Here is a 20,112-nt window from a genome sequence, read left to right on the forward strand (position 1 = left end):
AAAAAATGCTGAAAACTAGGACCTGGGAGGGGAAGATTAAGAATAATAGTAAAAAGGACAAAAGTATTAATAATAATAGTTGTTTTAAAACAGACGAATACAAGCAAACTAATCACCAGACAAAAGAAAGTGAAAAAAAAAAATTGGTGGAGGACATGGCAGGGCACTCAGGCTCTGTCTGAGCACACAGACTGTGATGGAGTTCCTGTGGGCTCAGAAGGTAGGTGGGGGTGGGGGATGGTCACACCTCTGTTCCCCAAGCAGGTGTGGGGTATAACAAGAGGAATGTGGTACCTTTTCAGTCTTGCAGGTCTGGAGTGTCCTTGGGGTTGCTGGAAAGCAGAACATGTTCTTAAGCTCCAGGAATCTGCGATAGCACTGTCTCTTTAAATATGCAAAATAGTCAAGCCTCTTTTAAACCTTCAAAATGGTGGCGCCCTCTGGACTGGCAAAAGTCCATAGCTCAGCTCGCCTTTCTCTTCACCTTCTCCGTTTATTCCCCAGCCACTAGAGCAGTCCTCTGTGCAGTCCCTGGCTAGCAGGGCTGATTTTTAGGTTAATTCTTAGGTCCTACCACCACTCGGGAATCTCCAAGCTGTCTGTGCCATCAGGATCACTCAGGATCGCTGCCAGACCGCAGCTCCGTATGTCTCCTTTTTTGGTATTTTCACGCAAATTCTTCTGCTAGTTGGGGTTTAGTCCACTTCTATATCCTTCCCTTCAAGGTTCAGGGGTCCAAGATTATCTTCTGTGTCTGTGTTAATTGGTTTCCCTTTTCTTTGTTGAAGAGGGTCTGTGCAGTCTTTCTGCCTAGTCTGCCATCTTGCTGGAACTCCGATATTCGTATTTCTAGCTTTTTATGGAAGCATCATACCATTTTATATAGCGATTATACCATTTTACAATCCCAGCATTCCATTGTGCCCACAACCTCTCCAGCTAGATGCCTTATTCTTACAAATGAAAACTTCATAGAAATATTCTTTCTAAGATCATTTCAGAGACTTAATTATAAAATACTGACTTTCCCAGAACAGTTATCTGTATTTTCCTTTTTGCCTCTTAATATGGAGTTGTGGGAGAAGAAAAAATTTAAGCAAAGAAACTAAGGAAGATGATCATGTTTCTATTTCTTAGATTTTTGTTGCTGTTTGATTTGTTTTTTTTTGTACTTAAATTGAAAGCCATTTGAGAATAAGGCTTTGATCTTATACAATTTCTATGCCCCTTTAGTACTCCTTCCAACTAGCACATAGCTTGAAGGTTGACAAATATAATTTGTGTCCTTTTGAAGAAAGTTAAATGTTTGTTTCACTGTATCTTTATAAGAATACAAAGTATTTTTCACTAAATGTAGTTGGTTCTTAAAGGAGAAGGTAACTGTGAGCACATCAATATTTACTCAAAGAGAATTTTTACTCTTAGTTTTGGTAGATAATAAAATCATTTTTCAAGCATTCTTGCTTGATAGATATTTTCTTGATAGAATCTTGTACTTAAAAATTATGTATCGATACTAAAGAAGTTTAATTTGAGAGATGTATCCTACTCTTTGATGGGAATATAGCATTGTAATGAGGTCTCCCTAAATTAATCTAAGAAACAGTGATCACAATAAAAAATCTAGGCATACTTACTCTATAATTTTTAATAGAAAAATTAGCACATAAGAATAGCCAAGAAAATTTGAAAAAGAAGAGACATAAGAAGCAGAGGTCCATCAGGCATGACATGCATTATAAAACTTTATAGTATAAACAGTTGGAATAGACTATAGATACACAGATCAAAGAAAGAGACTTGAGAATCCAGAAATAAAGTGAAAATGAATTTTTTGTGTGGTAAAGATGGCATAGGAGCTCTGGTAGCATAGTGGCTAAAGCACTTGACTGCTAACCAGAAGGTTGGCGGTTCAAACCCACCAGCCACTCCTCGGAAGGAAGGTTGGGCAATCCTACTTCCGTAGTGATACTGCCTCGGAAACCCAAGGAGGGGTCGCTATGAGTCGGGGCCAACTTGACGGCACATAACAACAACAACAAAGATGGCATTTCAAGTTAATGGGGAAAATAGTGGAGTTATATACAAAACAAACAAAAAACAGGTCACTTACATGTTGTTATAGGTGCTGTTGAGTTTGCACCAACTCACAGAGACCCTGTGGAAACAGAACAAAACACTGCCCAGTCCTGTGCCAGCCTCACAGTCCCTGCTATGCTTGAGCCCATTGTTACAGCTGCTGTGTCAGTGCCTCCCATTGAGGGTCTTTGCCTTTTTCACTGACCTTCTACCTTACTAAGCATGATATCCTTCTCTTGGTTCCTTCTGACAGCATGACCAAAGTTGGAGAGTTGAAGTCTTGCCATTCTCACTTTTAAGGAGCATTCTGGCTGTACTTCTAGGATTTGTTAATTCTTCTGGCAGTCTATGCTATTTTCAGCATTCTTTGCCAACCCCACAGTTCAAAGACATCAACTTTTCTTAAGTCTTCCTTATTCATTGTCTAGCTTTCACAAGCATATGGGTGATTAAAAATATAGTGGCTTGGGTTAGGTGCTCCTTAGTCTTCAAAGTGACATGTTTGTTCCTTAACACTTCAAAGTTGAAGTCTTGTGCAGCAGATTTACCCGGTGAAATACAGTGTCTGATTTCTTGACTGCTGCTTTCATGGATGTTGATTGTGGATCCAAGTAAAATGAAATCCTTGACAACTTCAGTCTTTTCTGCATTTATCTTGATGTTGCTTATTGGGCCAGTTGTGAAGATTTTTGTTTTCCTTATGTTGAGGTTGAGGTGTAATCCATACTGCAGACTGTAGTCTTTGATCTTTCTCAGTAAGTGCTTCAAGTCATCTTCACTTTCAGCAAGCAAGGTTGTGTCATCTGTATATCACAGGTTGTTAATGATCTTGCTCCAATCCTAATGCTGTGCTCTTTTTCATATATTCTAGCTTCTGGGTTATTTGCTCAGCATACAGACCGAATAAGTATAGGGAAAGGATACAAGCCTGATACACACCTTTCCTGATTTTAAATCATGCAGCATCCCCTTGTTCTGTTCAAACGACAGCCTCTTGCTCTATGTACATGTTCCTCATGAAGACAAGTGTTCTGGAATTCCCATTCTTTGTGATATTATTCGTAATATGTTATGATCTATACAGTTGAATGCATTTGCATAGTCAATAAAACACAAGTAAACATCTTTCTGGTATTCTTTGCTTTCAGCCAAGATTCATCTGACAGTAGCAATGATATCCTTGTTCCACATTCTTTTCTGAATCCAGCTTGAATTTGTGGCAGTTCCCAGTCAATATACTGCTGCAACCATTTTTGAATGTTCTTCAGCAAAATTTCACTTGCTTGTGATATTTATGATCTTGTTTGATAATTTCCACATTCTGTTGGATCACCTTTCTTTGGAATGGGCACCAACAGTGATCTCTTCCAGTCAGTTGGCCTGGTAGCTGTCTACCAAATTTCCTGGCATAGGTGAGTAAGTGTCTCAAGAGCTGCATCCATTTGTTGAAACATCTCAATGTGTATTTCATCAATTCCTGGAACCTTGTTTTTCACCAGTTTCTTCAGTGCAGCTTGATCTTCCTGCAGTACCACTGGTTCTTGATTATATGCTACCTCCTGAAATGATTGAATGTTGACCAGTTCTTTGTGATCCAGTGACTGTGTGTTCCCTCCAGTTTCCATTTTTTTGAGTTCTAGTAAAATTTTTTAAAAAATTTTTATTGTGATTTGGTTGAAAGTTTACAGAGCAAATTCACTTTCCATACAGCAGCTCACGTATACTTTGTCTCATGATATTGACTGTAATTTCTTACAATGTAGCAGCTCCCCTCCCACTTCTTCCCCGTAGTTACCTCTTCCCTCCCATGTACTCCTACCCCCAAGCTGTCTCCCTGTACATACACAGCCCTTCTATTCTCTCATGATTGATCTCTTCAAGAAGTATATCTACCTAATGTAAATGTTCAGCTCATATGCCTGTCTTTTGTTTGGCTGGAAGCCACAGGAGTAGGTTGAATTCCAGACCTAAAGGGCAGCTAGGGGCCATAGTCTCAGGGGTTCCAGCAGGCTCTATTGGACCAGCAAACCTGAACCCCCCCCCCCCTTTTTTTTTAAATGATTTTGAGTTTTGTTCCACATTGTTCTTCCTCTCTATCCAGGATCTCCTACATAGATCCCCCTCTGAGTGGTTGACAGTGGTAGCCGGGCACCATCTCGTTTTTCTGGCTCATAGTCATACAGGCTGAGGATCTCATGGTATACCAGTTGCTTGGACTAATTGTTTCCATGAATCTTTGGTTTTCTTTATTCTTCTTTGTTCTGGATGAGGAGAGATCCATCATTGCATCTAGATGGCTGCTTGCAAGCTTTTAAGATCCCATTTGCTACTGGCCAAAATAGGATGTGTAACAGTGTTTTTGTGAGTATATTATGCCAGTTGAGTTTGATGTCCCCTGAGACTATGGTCCTGAGCCCACAGGTCCAACTACTCACTCCATCTGGGTAGCTGACTGTGGCCAGGAAGTGACTATGACCTTGTCCATTGTCAGCTATCTATATACTTGGGAATTCTTACAGAACATACAAATACACTTGTAGACACATTGTCTGCCAACCCTGTGCATGGTCGTGGGCACACTCCCTGCTGCATAAACATATCTAATAGTTCAGCCTGTCCATCCATCTATCCACCTGTGTATCAATGTTTGCCTTCACTGACAATGCAGTACTGTATGTGCAAAAGAGTAAGACTGGTCTTTTTTATGATTTTGAGTTTTGTTGCACATTTTTCTCCCACTCAATCTAGGATCTCCTTTTCTGATTCCTTTCCAAGTGGTTGCCAGTGGTAGCCAGGCACCGTCTAGTTCTTCTGGTCTTGGGATCATGTAGGTGGAGGTTCCCTTGGACTAATTGTTTCCATGTGTCTTTGATTTTCTTCACTCTTCTTTGCTCTGGATGAGGAGAGATCAGTTTTTGCATCTTAGGTGGCCACTTGGAAGCTTTTAAGATCCCAGTTGCTACTCACCAAAGTAGGAGGAAGAGCAGTGTTCTTGTATAGTGTGTTATGGGCTTGGTGCTGTTTATAGAGAGGGTGGCTCTTTTTAAAGTTTAACAGTAGTTCATCTTTTTAGGTTTTCTGTCTCTTCCAGAATTAGTTTTATATATGTGTGTGTATGTATGTATGTGTGTATGCATCTATATGTGTGTGTGTGTCTATTATGTGTGTGTGTGAATATATACACAATACATACATACACACAAATTATCCTTTCAACAGTTTTAAAACGTATTTGTGTAGAATAGTAATAGTAGCAATTGCTACTTTCTCTGGTGATTCTTTTATTTTCCTTTGTATCGATGATGATTTCTTCCTTATCATTTTTCATTTTTACATTCTTTTTTGTTTTTATTTACTGTTTACAGATCTTTTTTTCTCTTAAGAATGAGCTTTTTAAAAATGTTATTTTTTTATTCTTTTTCTACCAAGAATATGCAATGAGTGTATTTCATAGTGAAGAACTAATTTTTATAACTTATTATCTGAATTAGCTTTGGTGGCACAGTGGTTAAAGCATTCAACTGTTTCAACCAGAAGGTTAGCAGTTTGAACCTACTAGCTGCTCCATGGGAGAAAGATGAAGCAGTCTGTTTTTGTAAAGATTTAGAGCCTTGGTAACCCTATGAGGCAATACTGTTTTGTCCTATAGGGAGAATCAACTTGATGGCAGTTGGATTATCTGAATTTATATCAAGATACAATGTATTTCTTTTTTAAAATGATGACTAACACTTGTATACTTATTTCTGCCATGTTCTATTCAGATGATGTATTTTTCTATATTTACATTGAATTTAAAAGATGACCTTGCTAAGTTTGTGGGTTAGGATCATTTGAATTTCTTTTAATATCTTTGACATCATACTAATGCAAGGGCTCAAGAAATAGTCCCATGGAGTCTTTGGAAGGACGTATTTAGCTAAGTTTTCTTACCAAATATTTATTTAAAGGTAAGATTTCTACCCCCTCACCCTAAAAGCTTATTGCATTGAATAGAGAAGATTCCATCCCATCCCCCAATGTCAAATAATAGAGAAGGATTAGTAACTTATGTTTGTATAATGTTTGGGTTTACAAAATATGCTTCTCACTTATGCATGGAAATAGACATTTGTGGAATTGATGCTTACTTTGTAAGAAAGGATTCTATGATATTGATCCTAATCTGAGAATGATAAAAACAATGGACTCTTCAAAGAAATGCACTTAAGCACACAAAAGACAATGTTACACAAAGACAAATTTACAATTATAAGGGGACCTTCAGAAGATCCATGGACTTTAGGTTGAGAACAGGTAGACTTCTGATGTCATCTTTGACAGAAAAGAGTGCTTTTTGATTTTCCAAATATAAAGAGAAACAAAATACCTCAACAGTATTTGGAAATACTTGTTTTCATTTTATATGTCTTAATTCACTTGTCCTAATAATGATCTTTGTTTTTGACTCTTGCCTCCTCTGTAGCATCTGGAGCATAAGAACAGTGCTTATATTTTTCTTTTCCAAGAGAACAGAAAAAAATAGTAAGTTTAATTTCTAAGTTTTAGTTTATATTAAAAAAATTTACCTAACAATGTGTTGACTTATGATTGAATGGCAGGTTATGAAATGGAGTATTGAAATGACAAAATAATAAATACTAGAGAGTTATTCACTGTAAAATATAAGAAGATGAATATCATGATGGTTCTATTTTTCATTTGAATTATTTCTATTGTGCTCATTTAGAATATTTTATACAAAACAGTTCATTTGTTTAACTCGAGAAATTATATTTGTTTATACTGAAAGGTATAACTAATTATTAACATGTAAATAAATTAATCTTGATAGAAAATTTATGGAGTGAAATACAGTTATACACCTTTTGATTTGTTTTATTAATTGCACCACTCTTTAACCTTACAACCCCTAGGACTTTGTTTTTATGAAATATGTAAATTATTTATAAACTATCCTGTATTTGATATCCAGAGCTACAAGTTACAGTTAATAAGGGATATATGTTTTTTTTTTTTCTTGTTTTAACTTTTTATTGTGGAAAATGTAAAGCATATACAAAAGTAGACTGAACAGTAATATACATATTACTCAATCTAAACATTACCAATGCTTGGTCAATTTTGTTTCATCTCTACCTCCTATCTACTTCTCCACCTCCTGTATTATTTTGAAATATAGTCCAGTTATATCTATAATAAACCCATTGCTTTTGAGTCAGTTCAAACTTTAGTGATCCTATAGGACAGAGTAGAACTGTCCCGTGGGATTTCCAAGGCTGTAATCTTTCTACTGGGGAGTGGCTGGTCGATTCGAACTGCCAACCTTTCAGTTAGTAGCCAAGAGCTTAATCACTGCACCATCTGAGCTCCTGTATACGTATAATTAAAAGAAAAACCAAACTCACTGCCATCAAGTTGATTCTGACTGATAGTGACCCCATTGGGTTTCTGAGGCAGTACATCTTTACAGAAATAAATCTCTACGGCCATCTTCCTTTTGTGGAGTGGCTGGTTTGTTTGAACCGTGAGCCTTCTAGTTAGCAGTCACATGCCTTAGACACAATGCCATCAGAGTTCCTTATATGTATTGTTGTTGTTGTTGTTATGTGCCGTCGAGTCGGCCCCGACTCATAGCGACCCCTCCTTGGGTTTCCGAGGCAGTATCACTACGGAAGTAGGATTGCCCAACCTTCCTTCCGAGGAGTGGCCGGTGGGTTTGAACCGCCAGCCTTCTGGTTAGCAGTCAAGTATAGTATAACTTAAAAGAAAAGTATATATCAGTGTATATATATGTATATATGTGTATATGTATGTGTGTATATGTATGTGTATATATATAAGTATGGGAGCTCTGGTGACATAGTGCCTATGTGACTGCTAACCAGAAGGCTGGTGGTTCAAACCCACCAGCCACTCCTAGGAAGAAAGGTTGAGCAATCTACTTCTGTAGTGATACTGCCTTGGAAACCCAAGGAGGGGTCGCTATGACTCAGATCCTACTCCACGACAGTGAGTTTGGCTTGGTTTGGTATATATAACTATATATATACACATATGGGGAGCTCTGGTAGTGTAGTGCCTAAGGCATTTGACTGCTAACCAGAAGGCTGGTGGTTCAAACCCACTAGCCACTCCTCTGAAGGAAGGTTGGGCAATCTGCTTCCATAATGATACTGCCTTGGAAACACAAGAAGGGGTTGCTATGAGTCGGATCTGACTAGATGGCAGTGAGTTTGCTTTGGTTCTTATGTACACATATAATATGTTATCATACTTACAAAGAATTCTTGTTGTTGTGGTTGTTATGTGCCGTCAAGTCGGCCCCGACTCATAGCGACCCCTCCTTGGGTTGCAGAGGCAGTATTACTACAGAAGTAGATTGCCCAAACTTCCTTCCAAGGAGTGCTGGTGGGTTTGAACTGCCAGCCTTCTGGTTAGCAGTCAAGTGCCTCAGGCTCTATGCTGCCAGAGCTCCTGAAGAATTCTTAGTGTCATAAAATATTAAATATTAAAACATTAAATTTCCAATTGTATCATAAGTGTCCTACTTTTTTTTTTCTTCCAATTTTGTTTGACTCCTAATAAGGGTCCAAAATAAGGCCCCTGTCTACAAATGCCCAACTTTTAGATTGCCCTCCTCATTCATGATCTCTCTTTTCTTTTATCCAGTTTCACCTAATGACCATTTCCTTGCCATCACCCTTGACTCTATCCCTTTTCCCTTCCTATTTGTCTGGCAAACCCTACTCTATTTAAATATAATTATATGCTTAATCTGTGACTGGCCAAACCCTATTCTGGTTAAATACATTTATATGCTTAATCTATGCCCACATCAGAGCAGCTAAACTTCCTAGAGGAAAATTATACAGCATATGGAATAGACTTATTTTCTGTGATTGCAGATATTAAGTATTCACTCAACCTTGCTACACAGTCCAATTATAATTCTCTAGTAAATTCACATTTTTCTCTTTGAAAGCATTGTTTGCTATTGTATTTTCCAGAAGTCACGAACAGGAAAAAACCCCCAAAATCCAAACCAAAATCAGCTAACCAACCAAACAAATAGAAAAATAAAACAGAAAGAAAAATACTTCACAAAAGCTGCTTGGCTATTCCTCAATAATGGTCTCACTTTATAGAGAAAAAAGATGTAAACAGATGTGAGCTGTCTACCAGCAAATACATCATGTTATCTCCATCTCTACTCAGTGTGTTTCCATCCTTCATGGTATTGTGGAAGACTGACTTTGGTCCCATCTATGACTAACCCCATCATTTATGCATTGGATCCTATGTATTCTGCCCATTTCAAGAACCTTGCTCCTGTAATATTACTTCCTGCAATTATCCTTTCTTCTGTATCATCTGTATCTACTAAATTATTACTGCTGGCATATAATCATGCCTCAGTACAATGATCTGCAGAAGAAAAAAATCTATCCTGACCCCCTATTCCCTTTAAGTCTTTTGAGTACCTAATTTCTATCTCCCTTAAAAGTAAAATTATGTAAAATATTGTCTATAGTTGGTATCTCTACTTTTTTCCCCTCTGGTTGTTTGTCAACCTACTCTCTAGGTTTTGTTCCCACCTTTTTACTGCAGTGGCTCATTTCAAGTCACTAATCATCTGTGTCTTGTCAAAGCCCTTAGTCATTTCTCTGTCCTCATCCATTTGGTGTCTTCACAGCATTTGATGATTTGAATTATCCACTCTTTGTTGAAACATTTTTATCTTTAAGTTTCTTTGGCAATACTTCATTGGCTATTTCTTTCTCAGTTTTTATGCTTGCTACTCTTCTGCTAAAATTTTACCCATGGCTGTCTTCTCTTTGAAATAATTTGTCTAGGTTCATGCTGTCCAAAAGATCCTTTTATGTTGAAAATACTCTATATCCATGATGTCCAAAATGGTATCTGCTAGCCATGTGTGGCTTTTGAGCACTTGAAATGTAGCTAGTATGACTAAGTAACTGGATTTTAAGTTTTGTTTAATTTTGTTGTTGTTATGTGCCATTGAGTCGGCCCTGACCCCTAGTGACCCCTCCTTGGGTTCCCGAGGCAGTATCACTAAGGAAGTAGATTGCCCAACCTTCTTTCTGAGGAGGGGCTGGTGAGTTTGAACTGCCAGCCTTCTGGTTAGCAGTCAAGTGCCTTAGGCACTATGCTACCAGAGCTCCTTGTTTAATTTGAATTACTTTAAATTTAAATAGCCCATGTGGCTAGTGCCTACTTTATTGGGTAGTGCATATTTTGGTGATTTTATCCACTCTCATAGATTTAAATATTATACATTTGTTGATGAGTACCACATCTAATTTTTAGTCCAGATCCTTCCCTGGAGCTCCAGATTTGTATTCTCAACTGTGTGATTAGCTCTTTTACTTTGGGACCCAGTAGGCATCTCATGACCAAAACAGAATTATGATTTCTTCTCTCCTTTTCTCCCACTCCTTCATATCTCTTCCTACTTGTGGGTTCCCTAGCTCAGTAAATAGTTACACTAGCAACTAGTTGTTGAGAGCAAAAACCTGGAGGTTATTATTGGTTCTTCTCATTCAGTCAGTTTACCAGCAAATCCTGTCATCTTCACTTTGTTACCAAAACAAAACCAAACACATTGCAGTAGAGTTGTATCTGAGTCATAGCGACCCCTCCTTGGGTTTCTGAGGTGGTATTGCTACAGAAGTAGATTGCCCAACCTTCCTTCCAAGGAGTGGCTGATAGGTTTGAACTGCCAGCCTTCTGGTTAGCAGTCAAATGCCTTGAGCACTATGCCACTTTCCTTAGTGGTTATTGTTTATTTGAGAAGTCAGTTCTGGGCTTGAAGTGAGTGAAGAATTAGCTTGCAAAAACGTCTTTGTATAACAATTACGGGCAAGAATATTTTAAAAGAAGTTGAGAAAAGTTATTCAATACAACCGGAAATGGAATCTGTTAAGATGCATTTCAACTAAAAATGATAAAGATATGTGTGAAGCAGAATCTTCACTTGCCCTTCCACACAGCAGTTTGATGGGTTAGCAGAGGTAACATTTTGTTGTGATATCTTGAGCCCAAAGTCCAGCTTGAAATTTTTTGGAGTGACAAGACCCCTTCTGGCATTATGATTGAATACTGAATGGGTTTTTTACTTTTTTTTGCTATAGGCCTGCTAATGTTTCTTAATACATTTAACTAAAATTGCAAGGCAAAACAGTGCTTATATGTAAAACTTACACTGCAATAAAGTCATTTAGAAAGTAACTGTTTGAATCACAAGAAACTACAAAAAGTAATTTAAAAAAGTGCTGTGAAAAGTTAAAACAAGAAGCAAGGTCTCCATTTCTATACAACATTTGAGCTCAAACTATAGTCCCAGCAGCTTTTTTTTTTTTTTTGCAAAGGAAGTTTCTGTATTTCAAAATTCATTTAACTGTGCAATCGAGGAGCTGCTATTAATCTTCTACTCAGAGTGACTGATTTGCAATGTGATGACATGTTCAAAGGCAAATATCAAGAATATAATTCTGTAAATGCCTTCTAGGCAATGACTACACTCAATTATAATCATGTACTTATGGATTGATATTAATATTTGGCAGTGCCTGCCTGTGTGAAAAGGAGCTCTGGTGGCATACTGCTTAAAGCATTTAGCTGCTAACCAAAAGTTCGGCTGTTCGAACCCACCAGCTGTTCTGTAAGAAAAAGATGAGGCAATCTGCTTCTGTAAGGATTTACAGCCTTGGAAACCCTAGGGTACAGTTCTGCTCTGTCCTGTAGGGTTGCAATGGCTCGGAATTGACTTGATGGCAGTGAGGGTTTTTTTTTTTTTTGACAAGTCTGCATGAAAGACATTTTCAGAGATCAAATGTGTAAAATCTCGTTACAGATCAGTATTAACAGATTAAGGTTTGTAATCTATTTGATGATCCCCAAACTCAAACCAAACCCATTGCTGTATAGTTGATTCAGACTTCTAGTTACCTAGTAGGACAGAGAAGAACTGCCCTAAGTTCCAAGGCTGTAAATCTTTAAGGAAACAGACTGCCATATCTTTCTCCTGTGGAATGGTTGGTAGATTTGAAATCCTGACTTTTTTGGTTAGCAGCTGAGTGTAAAACCACTGCATCACCAGGTCTCCCAGTCTATTTGATGATAAGGAACACTGACTTTGAACCTTAGGTAACCACAATGGTATCTTCCCCCCCCAAAAAATTCCACTCTTTTCATTGGTAGACCACTATTTTACAAAACATCAAACTCAATTAGTATTATTATAATAATTGAATTTTATCTATAAAGATTTGTGGAAATTTTTTCTCCATTTTATATGCATCTATGTGATATCTTTGATCTTGTTTATTGACCCCTAAAGCCTAAAATATTTATTATGTAGCTTTTTACAGAAAAAGTTTGCTGACCCTTGGATTAAAGGATAGATGCTTCGCTTGGTCTTATCTAACTAAAGATGACTGTTTTAAGATATTAGCAGATTTTTTCACCCTTTGATAGCATATGAAAGATAACTTGTATTTTGAAAAAAATGTTTTACAGTAAAATATTTTTTATGAGTGTTGTATTTCTTTGGATTTTTACATAAATAATACACTTTGAATGGAGTATTCAGATACTTGCTACTATAGTAGTTTAATAAATATTGTTGTTGTTGTTATGTGCTGTCGAGTGGACCTGACTCATAGCGACCCCTCCTTGGGTTTCCAAGGCAGTATCATTACGGAAGTAGATTGCCCAAACTTCCTTCCGAGGAGTGGCTGGTGGGTTTGAACCGCCAGCCTTCTGGTTAGCAGTCAAGTGTCTTAGGCACTACTCTACCAGAGCTCCTTTAATAAATATAGAATAATCTTATTTATAAATTCAATTAAGAATAAAAAATTAAGAATAATTATTTAAATTCCATTTGATATAAATGTGTATATCAACTCATAACTCTCTTTTCCAGGTATAATAGTATTCCTATTTGCATTAGTTTAATATTTCAAGAGAAAAACTAGAAACTTAAAGTAAGTTTGTAAAGCAGATTGGCATTCATAAATGATATCCTTTGAAAATATTCTTCATGTCTGACCATGCAAAACTGAATAAACAGATAACTCTTAGCAGTGTTTGCTTTTGAAGACTTACTTGTATGCCATTCCTTTCCAAGGCCTTCCTCAAGCTGTAATGCTTTGCATTTTAAAAAAGTTTTATTTGTTAGTGTTCAGTATCTTGAAGTTTGACTAACTTTATAAAAGGTATTACATACTTCTTCGCTTTACCTAAAAAAACCCCATCATTTTTATTACCAATCTATAAAAAGAGATTTAGTATTAATTTTGTAAATTAATATGAATGAGTGTTAAAAGAAAGTAGAAATAATACAAAGCAGTGTTTTTGAAAATATTTAAAAGTACATGTATATCTTTTCAAATTTGGAAAGATGACTTATATAAAGTGCATTTTTTTACCTAAATGCATACAGGCAAAAATACAAAATTTATGTTGATAAAAATTGAGACAATTTTTGCTTTCACACATTAGTTAAATTTAGAAAAATCCTAAGATTAAAAAGTTTTCTTGCAGCTGCTTAATATGTAGCATTTGGCATATTTTTTTCCTATATATAATGTCTTAATTTCTGATTGATCTTTGATTTAAATTTTGTTTTCTAGATGAAGCACTGGATGATTTAAAATCCCAGAAGAAAAAAATAGTAAGTTAACTTTTATTTAAAGTTCATTTGTATAAAACTAATAAGTTAAGAACTGAATAATGAATATTTATATGTTGTAAGTTAATGACTCTGAGGAAAAAGTGTGCTTTTAGATAGCATTTTAATGATGAGGTGAAATTATGAATGTTTTTGCTAGCTTATAACAATTGACAGGAAAAAGTAGTTTAGATGGACTTTTGAGATTCTGAGGAGCTATGCCAGTTAGAAGCTGAGAAGTAAATAGATGAATTGTATCAGAGGGTTAAATGAGACAGAGAAGGTAAAAAGGTAAGTGCCCAGATTGAATATCAGAGCCAAAAAAGGACCGAACATTTAGGTAAGTCAGTTCTCAGTTTTTATTGACACCATAAGGCCAAGAGGGAGGAATCAAAAAGATTGGTTATAAAGATAAATTCAGGGCTGAAGAAAGAGAGTAGAGAGAGGCCCCCCCCATGTCTTCCACTGTCTATCAGCAACCTTGAACATATGAATATCTATTGTGGGGCCAGTTAAATACATTCTTTGAATATGTAGGAGAGGGCCAAGAGCAAGAAAAGAAGGGCCTAGACTATATAGTGGTCTTTAATCAACGAATGAACTTGGTTTTTGATTTGTATTAACTTGTGATTTTTTTAATGGGGTTGTTTTGGAAGTGTGAAAAATAGTAGTTACTTGAAAGTATGTAGTAACTCATTTAATGAAATTTAATGAACTGCCTAACATGTAACAAGTAACAACTGTGTTTGAAATGAATAAAATTTATGAAGGTTAAGATTAGTATTAAAGATTTTTTTGTGAATTGTTCTATAAAGGACCTTGATCTTGAGGGTTTAAGTTCCTGAAAAGTAAAGAAACTTTAATTCTTGAAGGATTTCTTACCTTTTGGATGCTTATTCAGTGTTTTGTGAGGTATTTTATGATATTGCGTTGTCAATTTTGATAGACCCAAATTGAAACATAGCCATATGCCCATTATATCATTTTTGTGTTTTTGGCTTTCTGTACATTATAGAACAGTCAGAAATTCATACTTAATGTCCTCAGTGATATAGAAGTTGTGTGTGTGTGTGTCAAAAATTGTGATATGACTGGTTTGGTTTGTTGATGAGAGAAAAGGAAGGAGCTAGTAATGATGATCAGAGCCAAGCCCTGCTTGGACCAAAGTGGAGAAGTAGTGATTAAAGTAAAAAAGATGAGGAGAACGACAAAAGAAAAAAAATAAAAAACAAAAGACTTTAAATGATGAAAAGCAGATCTAATACTGTTGGCATCATATAACCTGAAAACAGAATCTTGAAAAACTCTCAGTAGAGTAACAGAGGGGAGCTCTGGTAGCATAGTGGCTAAGGCACTTGACTGCTTACCAGAAGGCTGGCGGTTCAAATCCACCAGCCACTCCTCGGAAGGAAGATGGGGCAATCTACTTCCGTATGAGTCGGGTCCGACTTGACGGCACATAACAACACAACAACAACAGAGTAACAGAGTAGTCTTGGAAAATACTGTGAAAGGGGAAGCTAAGCTGTTTACTTCTTTAATAGCTCTCGAGTGGATCACAGTATAAAAGATGCTCCATCAAAGTGGACAGTTGGAAAATTCTGTTCAGGGTTCAATAGCTCTGTGTATCTAAATGGTTCATGAGACATCAATATTACTGAATAGTTCAGTATAGTGTTTCTTTTGTAATATGATTAAAGAAAAATAAGTTTACTATAACTCACTTAATTAATTAGGGAACACAATTTGCACTGACTTAACTGTTGGTTGAAATACTATTGCTACTGGGAGTTAGTCCCTTGTCTTTATTGCTCAAGTCCTTAACAGAGCTGCTTTGTTTGAGTAGCTTTATATTTTGTTTAAAGGAGCTTTGGTGGCATAGTGTCTAAGGCATTTGACTGCTAACCAGAAGGTTGGCAGTTCCAACTCACTCTGTGGAAGGAAGACTGGGCAATCTTATTTCCGTAAAGATTTACCACCTCAGAAACCCAAAGGGGGTTGCTATGAGTCAGAATCGACTTGATGGCAGTGAGTTTGGGTTTTTTTTTTTTTTTTGGTTTATACTTTGTTTAAAACAGTAAGTGTTAAGTATGAATTAATAAGGAGCAAAGTGCTAGCTAATAATTGTGCTGTTGTGTCCTGTTGAGTCATTTCTGACTTCGTAGTCGCCCTATAGGACAGATTAAAACTACCCCATAGGGTTACCAAAGCTGATTATCTGGTCTCTTCTCAAACATGCCCCTAGGGGGTTCAAACTGCAGACTTTTGGGTTAGTGGCCAAAAGCTTAACCATTACACCACCAGGGCTCCTTACTGTGCTGTTAGTGAGAGAGAATAGAAGGGTCATTACTTTTGAGCAAAAGCTAAATATAATCAAAACTGATTTTGTTCAGTGATGCTTAGGTCTAAACTTTATAGCTTTAAAAATACTTTTATTGTTGAAATACTTGCAGGAAAAATAATTTTAATTTTAACCTAAAATTATCCAACCCCTAACCCTGGTGGCACAATTGTTAAGCTCTCAGCTTCTATCTAAAAACTTCTGTTGTTCTAACTACTGCTACTCCATGGGAAAAGGCTGTGGCAATCTGTTTCTGTAAAGATTATTGTTGTTGTTAGGTGCTGTTCAGCTTGTTCCGACTCATAATAATCTCTGTACAACATAATGCAGCCCAGTCCTGTACCATCCTCACGGTCGGTGCTGTGGTTGAGCCTATGGTTGTGGCCACTGTTATCATTCCATCTTGTTGAAGGGCTTCGTCATTTTCACTGACCCTCTGATTTACAAAGCATGATGTTCTTCTCCAGGGACTAATCCCTCCTGATAACATGTCCAAAGTAAGTGAGATGAAGTCTTGTTTTGTTTGGTTCTAAGGAGCATTTTGGCTGTACTTCGAAGTACTTTTTTTTAAGTATAGTCAGAATGCGCTAAAGATTACAGCCTTGGAAACCCTATGGGGCAGTTCTATTGTGTCCTATAGGGTCACTATGTTTTGGAATCAATTTGATAGCAATGGGTAACCCTTCCATTTCATTAACAGAATTATTGTGTTATATTTATTACTTATTATGAGTGGTTTTTTAGGGATATGTCTCTTTAATTTGAATATTTATAATGTATTTTTGATTAATTTATGATGATAAACCTGAATCATCATTTGTTAAAAAGTTAAATAACTTAAGGTCCTTTCTTTGCTTAGAAAGGAACATGAGTAATATCTTAAGAGTGTTTTAAATCTTAGGAGCATAAAATAAACATTTGCTTATTAAATGATGCTAGGAATTGAATTAATCTTTGTTGTTGTTATGTGCCGTCGAGTCAAACCCGACTCATAGCGACCCCTCCTTGGGTTTCCGAGGCAGTATCACTACGGAAGTAGGATTGCCCAACCTTCCTTCTGAGGAGTGGCTGGTGGATTTAAACCACCAGCCGTCTGGTTAGCAGGCAAGTGTCTTAGCCACTATGCTACCAGAGCTCCCGAATTAATCTTTAGTTGTCTAAAAAATTCCCAAGTCTGGATGTGTACATTTTGCCACTCACAATGTATTTTAAAGACTATATAATTCTTTAAATAATTTTTTTTAATCACTGAGTAATTCGTGAAATTTGTTCCTGAGCAAGCATCCTATAAAAAAGGTTTAAAATCAAAATCCATCAAAATAGATGAGTCATTGTCTAAAAAATTCCCAAGTCTGGATGTGTACATTTTGCCACTCACAATGTATTTTAAAGACTATATAATTCTTTAAATAATTTTTTTTTAATCACTGAGTAATTTGTGAAATTTGTTCCTGAGCAAGCATCCTATAAAAAAGGTTCAAAATCAAAATCCATCAAAATAGATGAGTTAAAATGACTTCTTTAAGTCAGTCTTTAAATGCCATACTTTTTCCAGGATAGTGTTTGCATGTGGTAATTCTTTTCTGGCATTTCTTAGGAAATAGATGTTTTTCTGAATCCTGAGAAAGATCAGTTGCAAAACTGGGAAAATGAGAAAAAGTGTTAATGTTTTTCTGAGAACTAAAGCTCACCAATTAACTATAGATGTTAACTGGATTAAAGGAATCCATTAACGCCAACTGAAAGCAAGAGCAAGAAAGAAACACTGATAAGCTGAGCTGCAGGTTCTAGGAACAGTTCTAGGAGTGAGGTAGAACCATGTAGAAAAGTGGTCACAATCTGATCAGTCACTTTTGCTTTTGTGGCCATTTAACATGTGTTTTTCTGGCCTTATTTCATATTATTGTTAAGTCAGTCTTAACAATCAATGCAAATAATTAGATGCATAATATACTTTACACAAATTGTATGAATGATATTCTAAGGAATAATAAGTTTGGAAACAAAGGAAATCCTTAGATCGACAATTTTAGCATGTAATTCTGTTTAGGGCTGTTAACCTTAGCAGAACATCCAAATGTTAACATTTTTGTATTACCCTTAATATTTGCCTGTGTTTTCTGGTGTTTGAATATTCACGATGGGCTATGTTTGTTGTTGTTGTTATGTGCTATCGAGTCGGACCCGACTCATAGCGGGTTTCCGAGGCAGTATCACTACGAAAGTAGATTGCCCAACCTTCTTTCCGAGGAGTGGCTGGTGGGTTTGACCTGCCAGCCTCTGGTTAGCAGTCAAGTGCCTTAGGCACTATGCTACCAGAGCTCCTAAACCAAACTCACTGCTCTCGAGTTGGATCCTACTCATAGCGACCCCTCCTTGGGTTTCCGAGGCAGTATCACTATGGAAGTAGATTGCCCAACCTTCCTACCAAGGAGTGGCTGGTGGGTTTGAATCACCAGCCTTCTGGTTAGCAGTCACCTGCTTTAGGCACTACTCCAATAGGCTACGGATCCTTGTAAATACTTTAACCAAAGAAATGCATAGAGAAAAGAGGTTACTTACTGTGAAATACTCCTATATAAAATCAGAAAATGATTTAAAATCTGAAATAAAGAAATAAAAGCAATATGGGTTTCAACAGCAAAGCTGAAACCAAGCTAAGCAGACAATATTCTCAGTGTTGCAAAAGGATGAACTTATATGATATAATAAGTACCATCATATTCTGAAGATGCTTTTGGACATGCTTAATAATTTGGTCAAACCAACCAAACCAAACCCACTGCCATCAAGTCAATTCTGACTCTTAGTGACTCCCATTGGGTGTCCAAAGCAGTAGATCTTTACAGAAGTAGACAGCCCCATCTTCTTTCTGCAGAGTGGCTGGTTGGTTTGAACCAACAACCTTCTGGTTAACAGTTACATGCTTTAGGCACTGTGCCACCAGAGCTCCTTAATTTAACCAAAGTCTTTGCAAAATGAAAGAAATTTTCTATGCCTGGAATAGTTCTTACAAAGTAAAGATCTAGAATGTTGGATAGGGCAGTTAGTGCTTTGTGGTTTTAAAAGTTTTTCTTAAGAGTGATAATTTAAACAAATATGTTAATAATTATCTTTCAATTTAAATGACTTGATATTTGTATTAATGCTACTTTTTAATATTTTTTATGATTAAAGATATCAGAAATACTTTTTATATGTTATTAAAATATATAGTATTGTCATTATATGTTGATTCATAATAAATAATTAGTCATGGATTTATTATTATATCTTTTTAAAATTAAAACTGTGAAATTTTTATTTTAACTGTATGATGGAAAAATGATTCATTTTTTTGTATCACTCATTATTATTTAAAATACATAAATTATTTTGAAAACTACAGTTTAATTTATGATTTAAGGAATTCTTAAGAATTCCAGTTTCGGCAGAGTTCCGGTAAGATGGCGGACTAGGCAGAAAGACTGCACAGACCCTCTTCAACAAATAAAAGGGAAACCAATTAACACAGGCACAGAAGATAATCCTGGACCCCTGAGCCTTAAAGGGAAGGATATAGAAGTGGACTAAATGCCAACTAGCAGAAGAATTTTGCATGAAAATACCTAAAAAGGAGACAGATGGAGCTGTGGTCTGGCAGCGATCCTGAGCAATACTGACGGCACAGACAGCTTGGAGAGTGCCGCCATTTTGAATGTTTCCAAGCGGCTTGACCATTTTGGATATTTAAAGAGACAGCGCTCTAGCAGATTCCAGGGGCATAAGAACAGATTCTGCTTGCCAGCAACCCCAAGGATACTCCAGAACTGCAGGACTGAAAAGGCCAATGATAAAAATCCACCAAGAAGAACCTGAATCACCCTTGGCTGCTCTTCACAAACAGTTAACAGAGATCTAAATACAACAACGCCATGATGTCTCGGAGACAACAAACCATCACAGTCCACACAAAGAAGCAGGATAAAGTGGTAGAAACAAGGGAGCAGGATACAGA

At 36.6% G+C, this 20,112-nt stretch overlaps 1 protein-coding gene across 1 annotated transcript in view; it reads left to right on the plus strand.

Annotated features, from left to right (window-relative positions):
* Positions 1-20,112, plus strand: part of LNPK (lunapark, ER junction formation factor) — a 105,226-nt gene that overhangs the window by 12,980 nt on the left and 72,134 nt on the right. Inside the window, exons 4-5 of the mRNA XM_007939419.2 lie at positions 6,545-6,603; positions 13,737-13,777. Coding sequence (XP_007937610.1) covers positions 6,545-6,603; positions 13,737-13,777 — 100 coding nt within the window. The remainder of the gene's footprint in view (positions 1-6,544; positions 6,604-13,736; positions 13,778-20,112) is intronic.

Source organism: Orycteropus afer, unplaced genomic scaffold (assembly GCF_000298275.1).
Source record: "Orycteropus afer afer isolate SDZICR_OR568_19922 unplaced genomic scaffold, OryAfe1.0 scaffold00001, whole genome shotgun sequence".
Taxonomy (NCBI): domain Eukaryota; kingdom Metazoa; phylum Chordata; class Mammalia; order Tubulidentata; family Orycteropodidae; genus Orycteropus; species Orycteropus afer.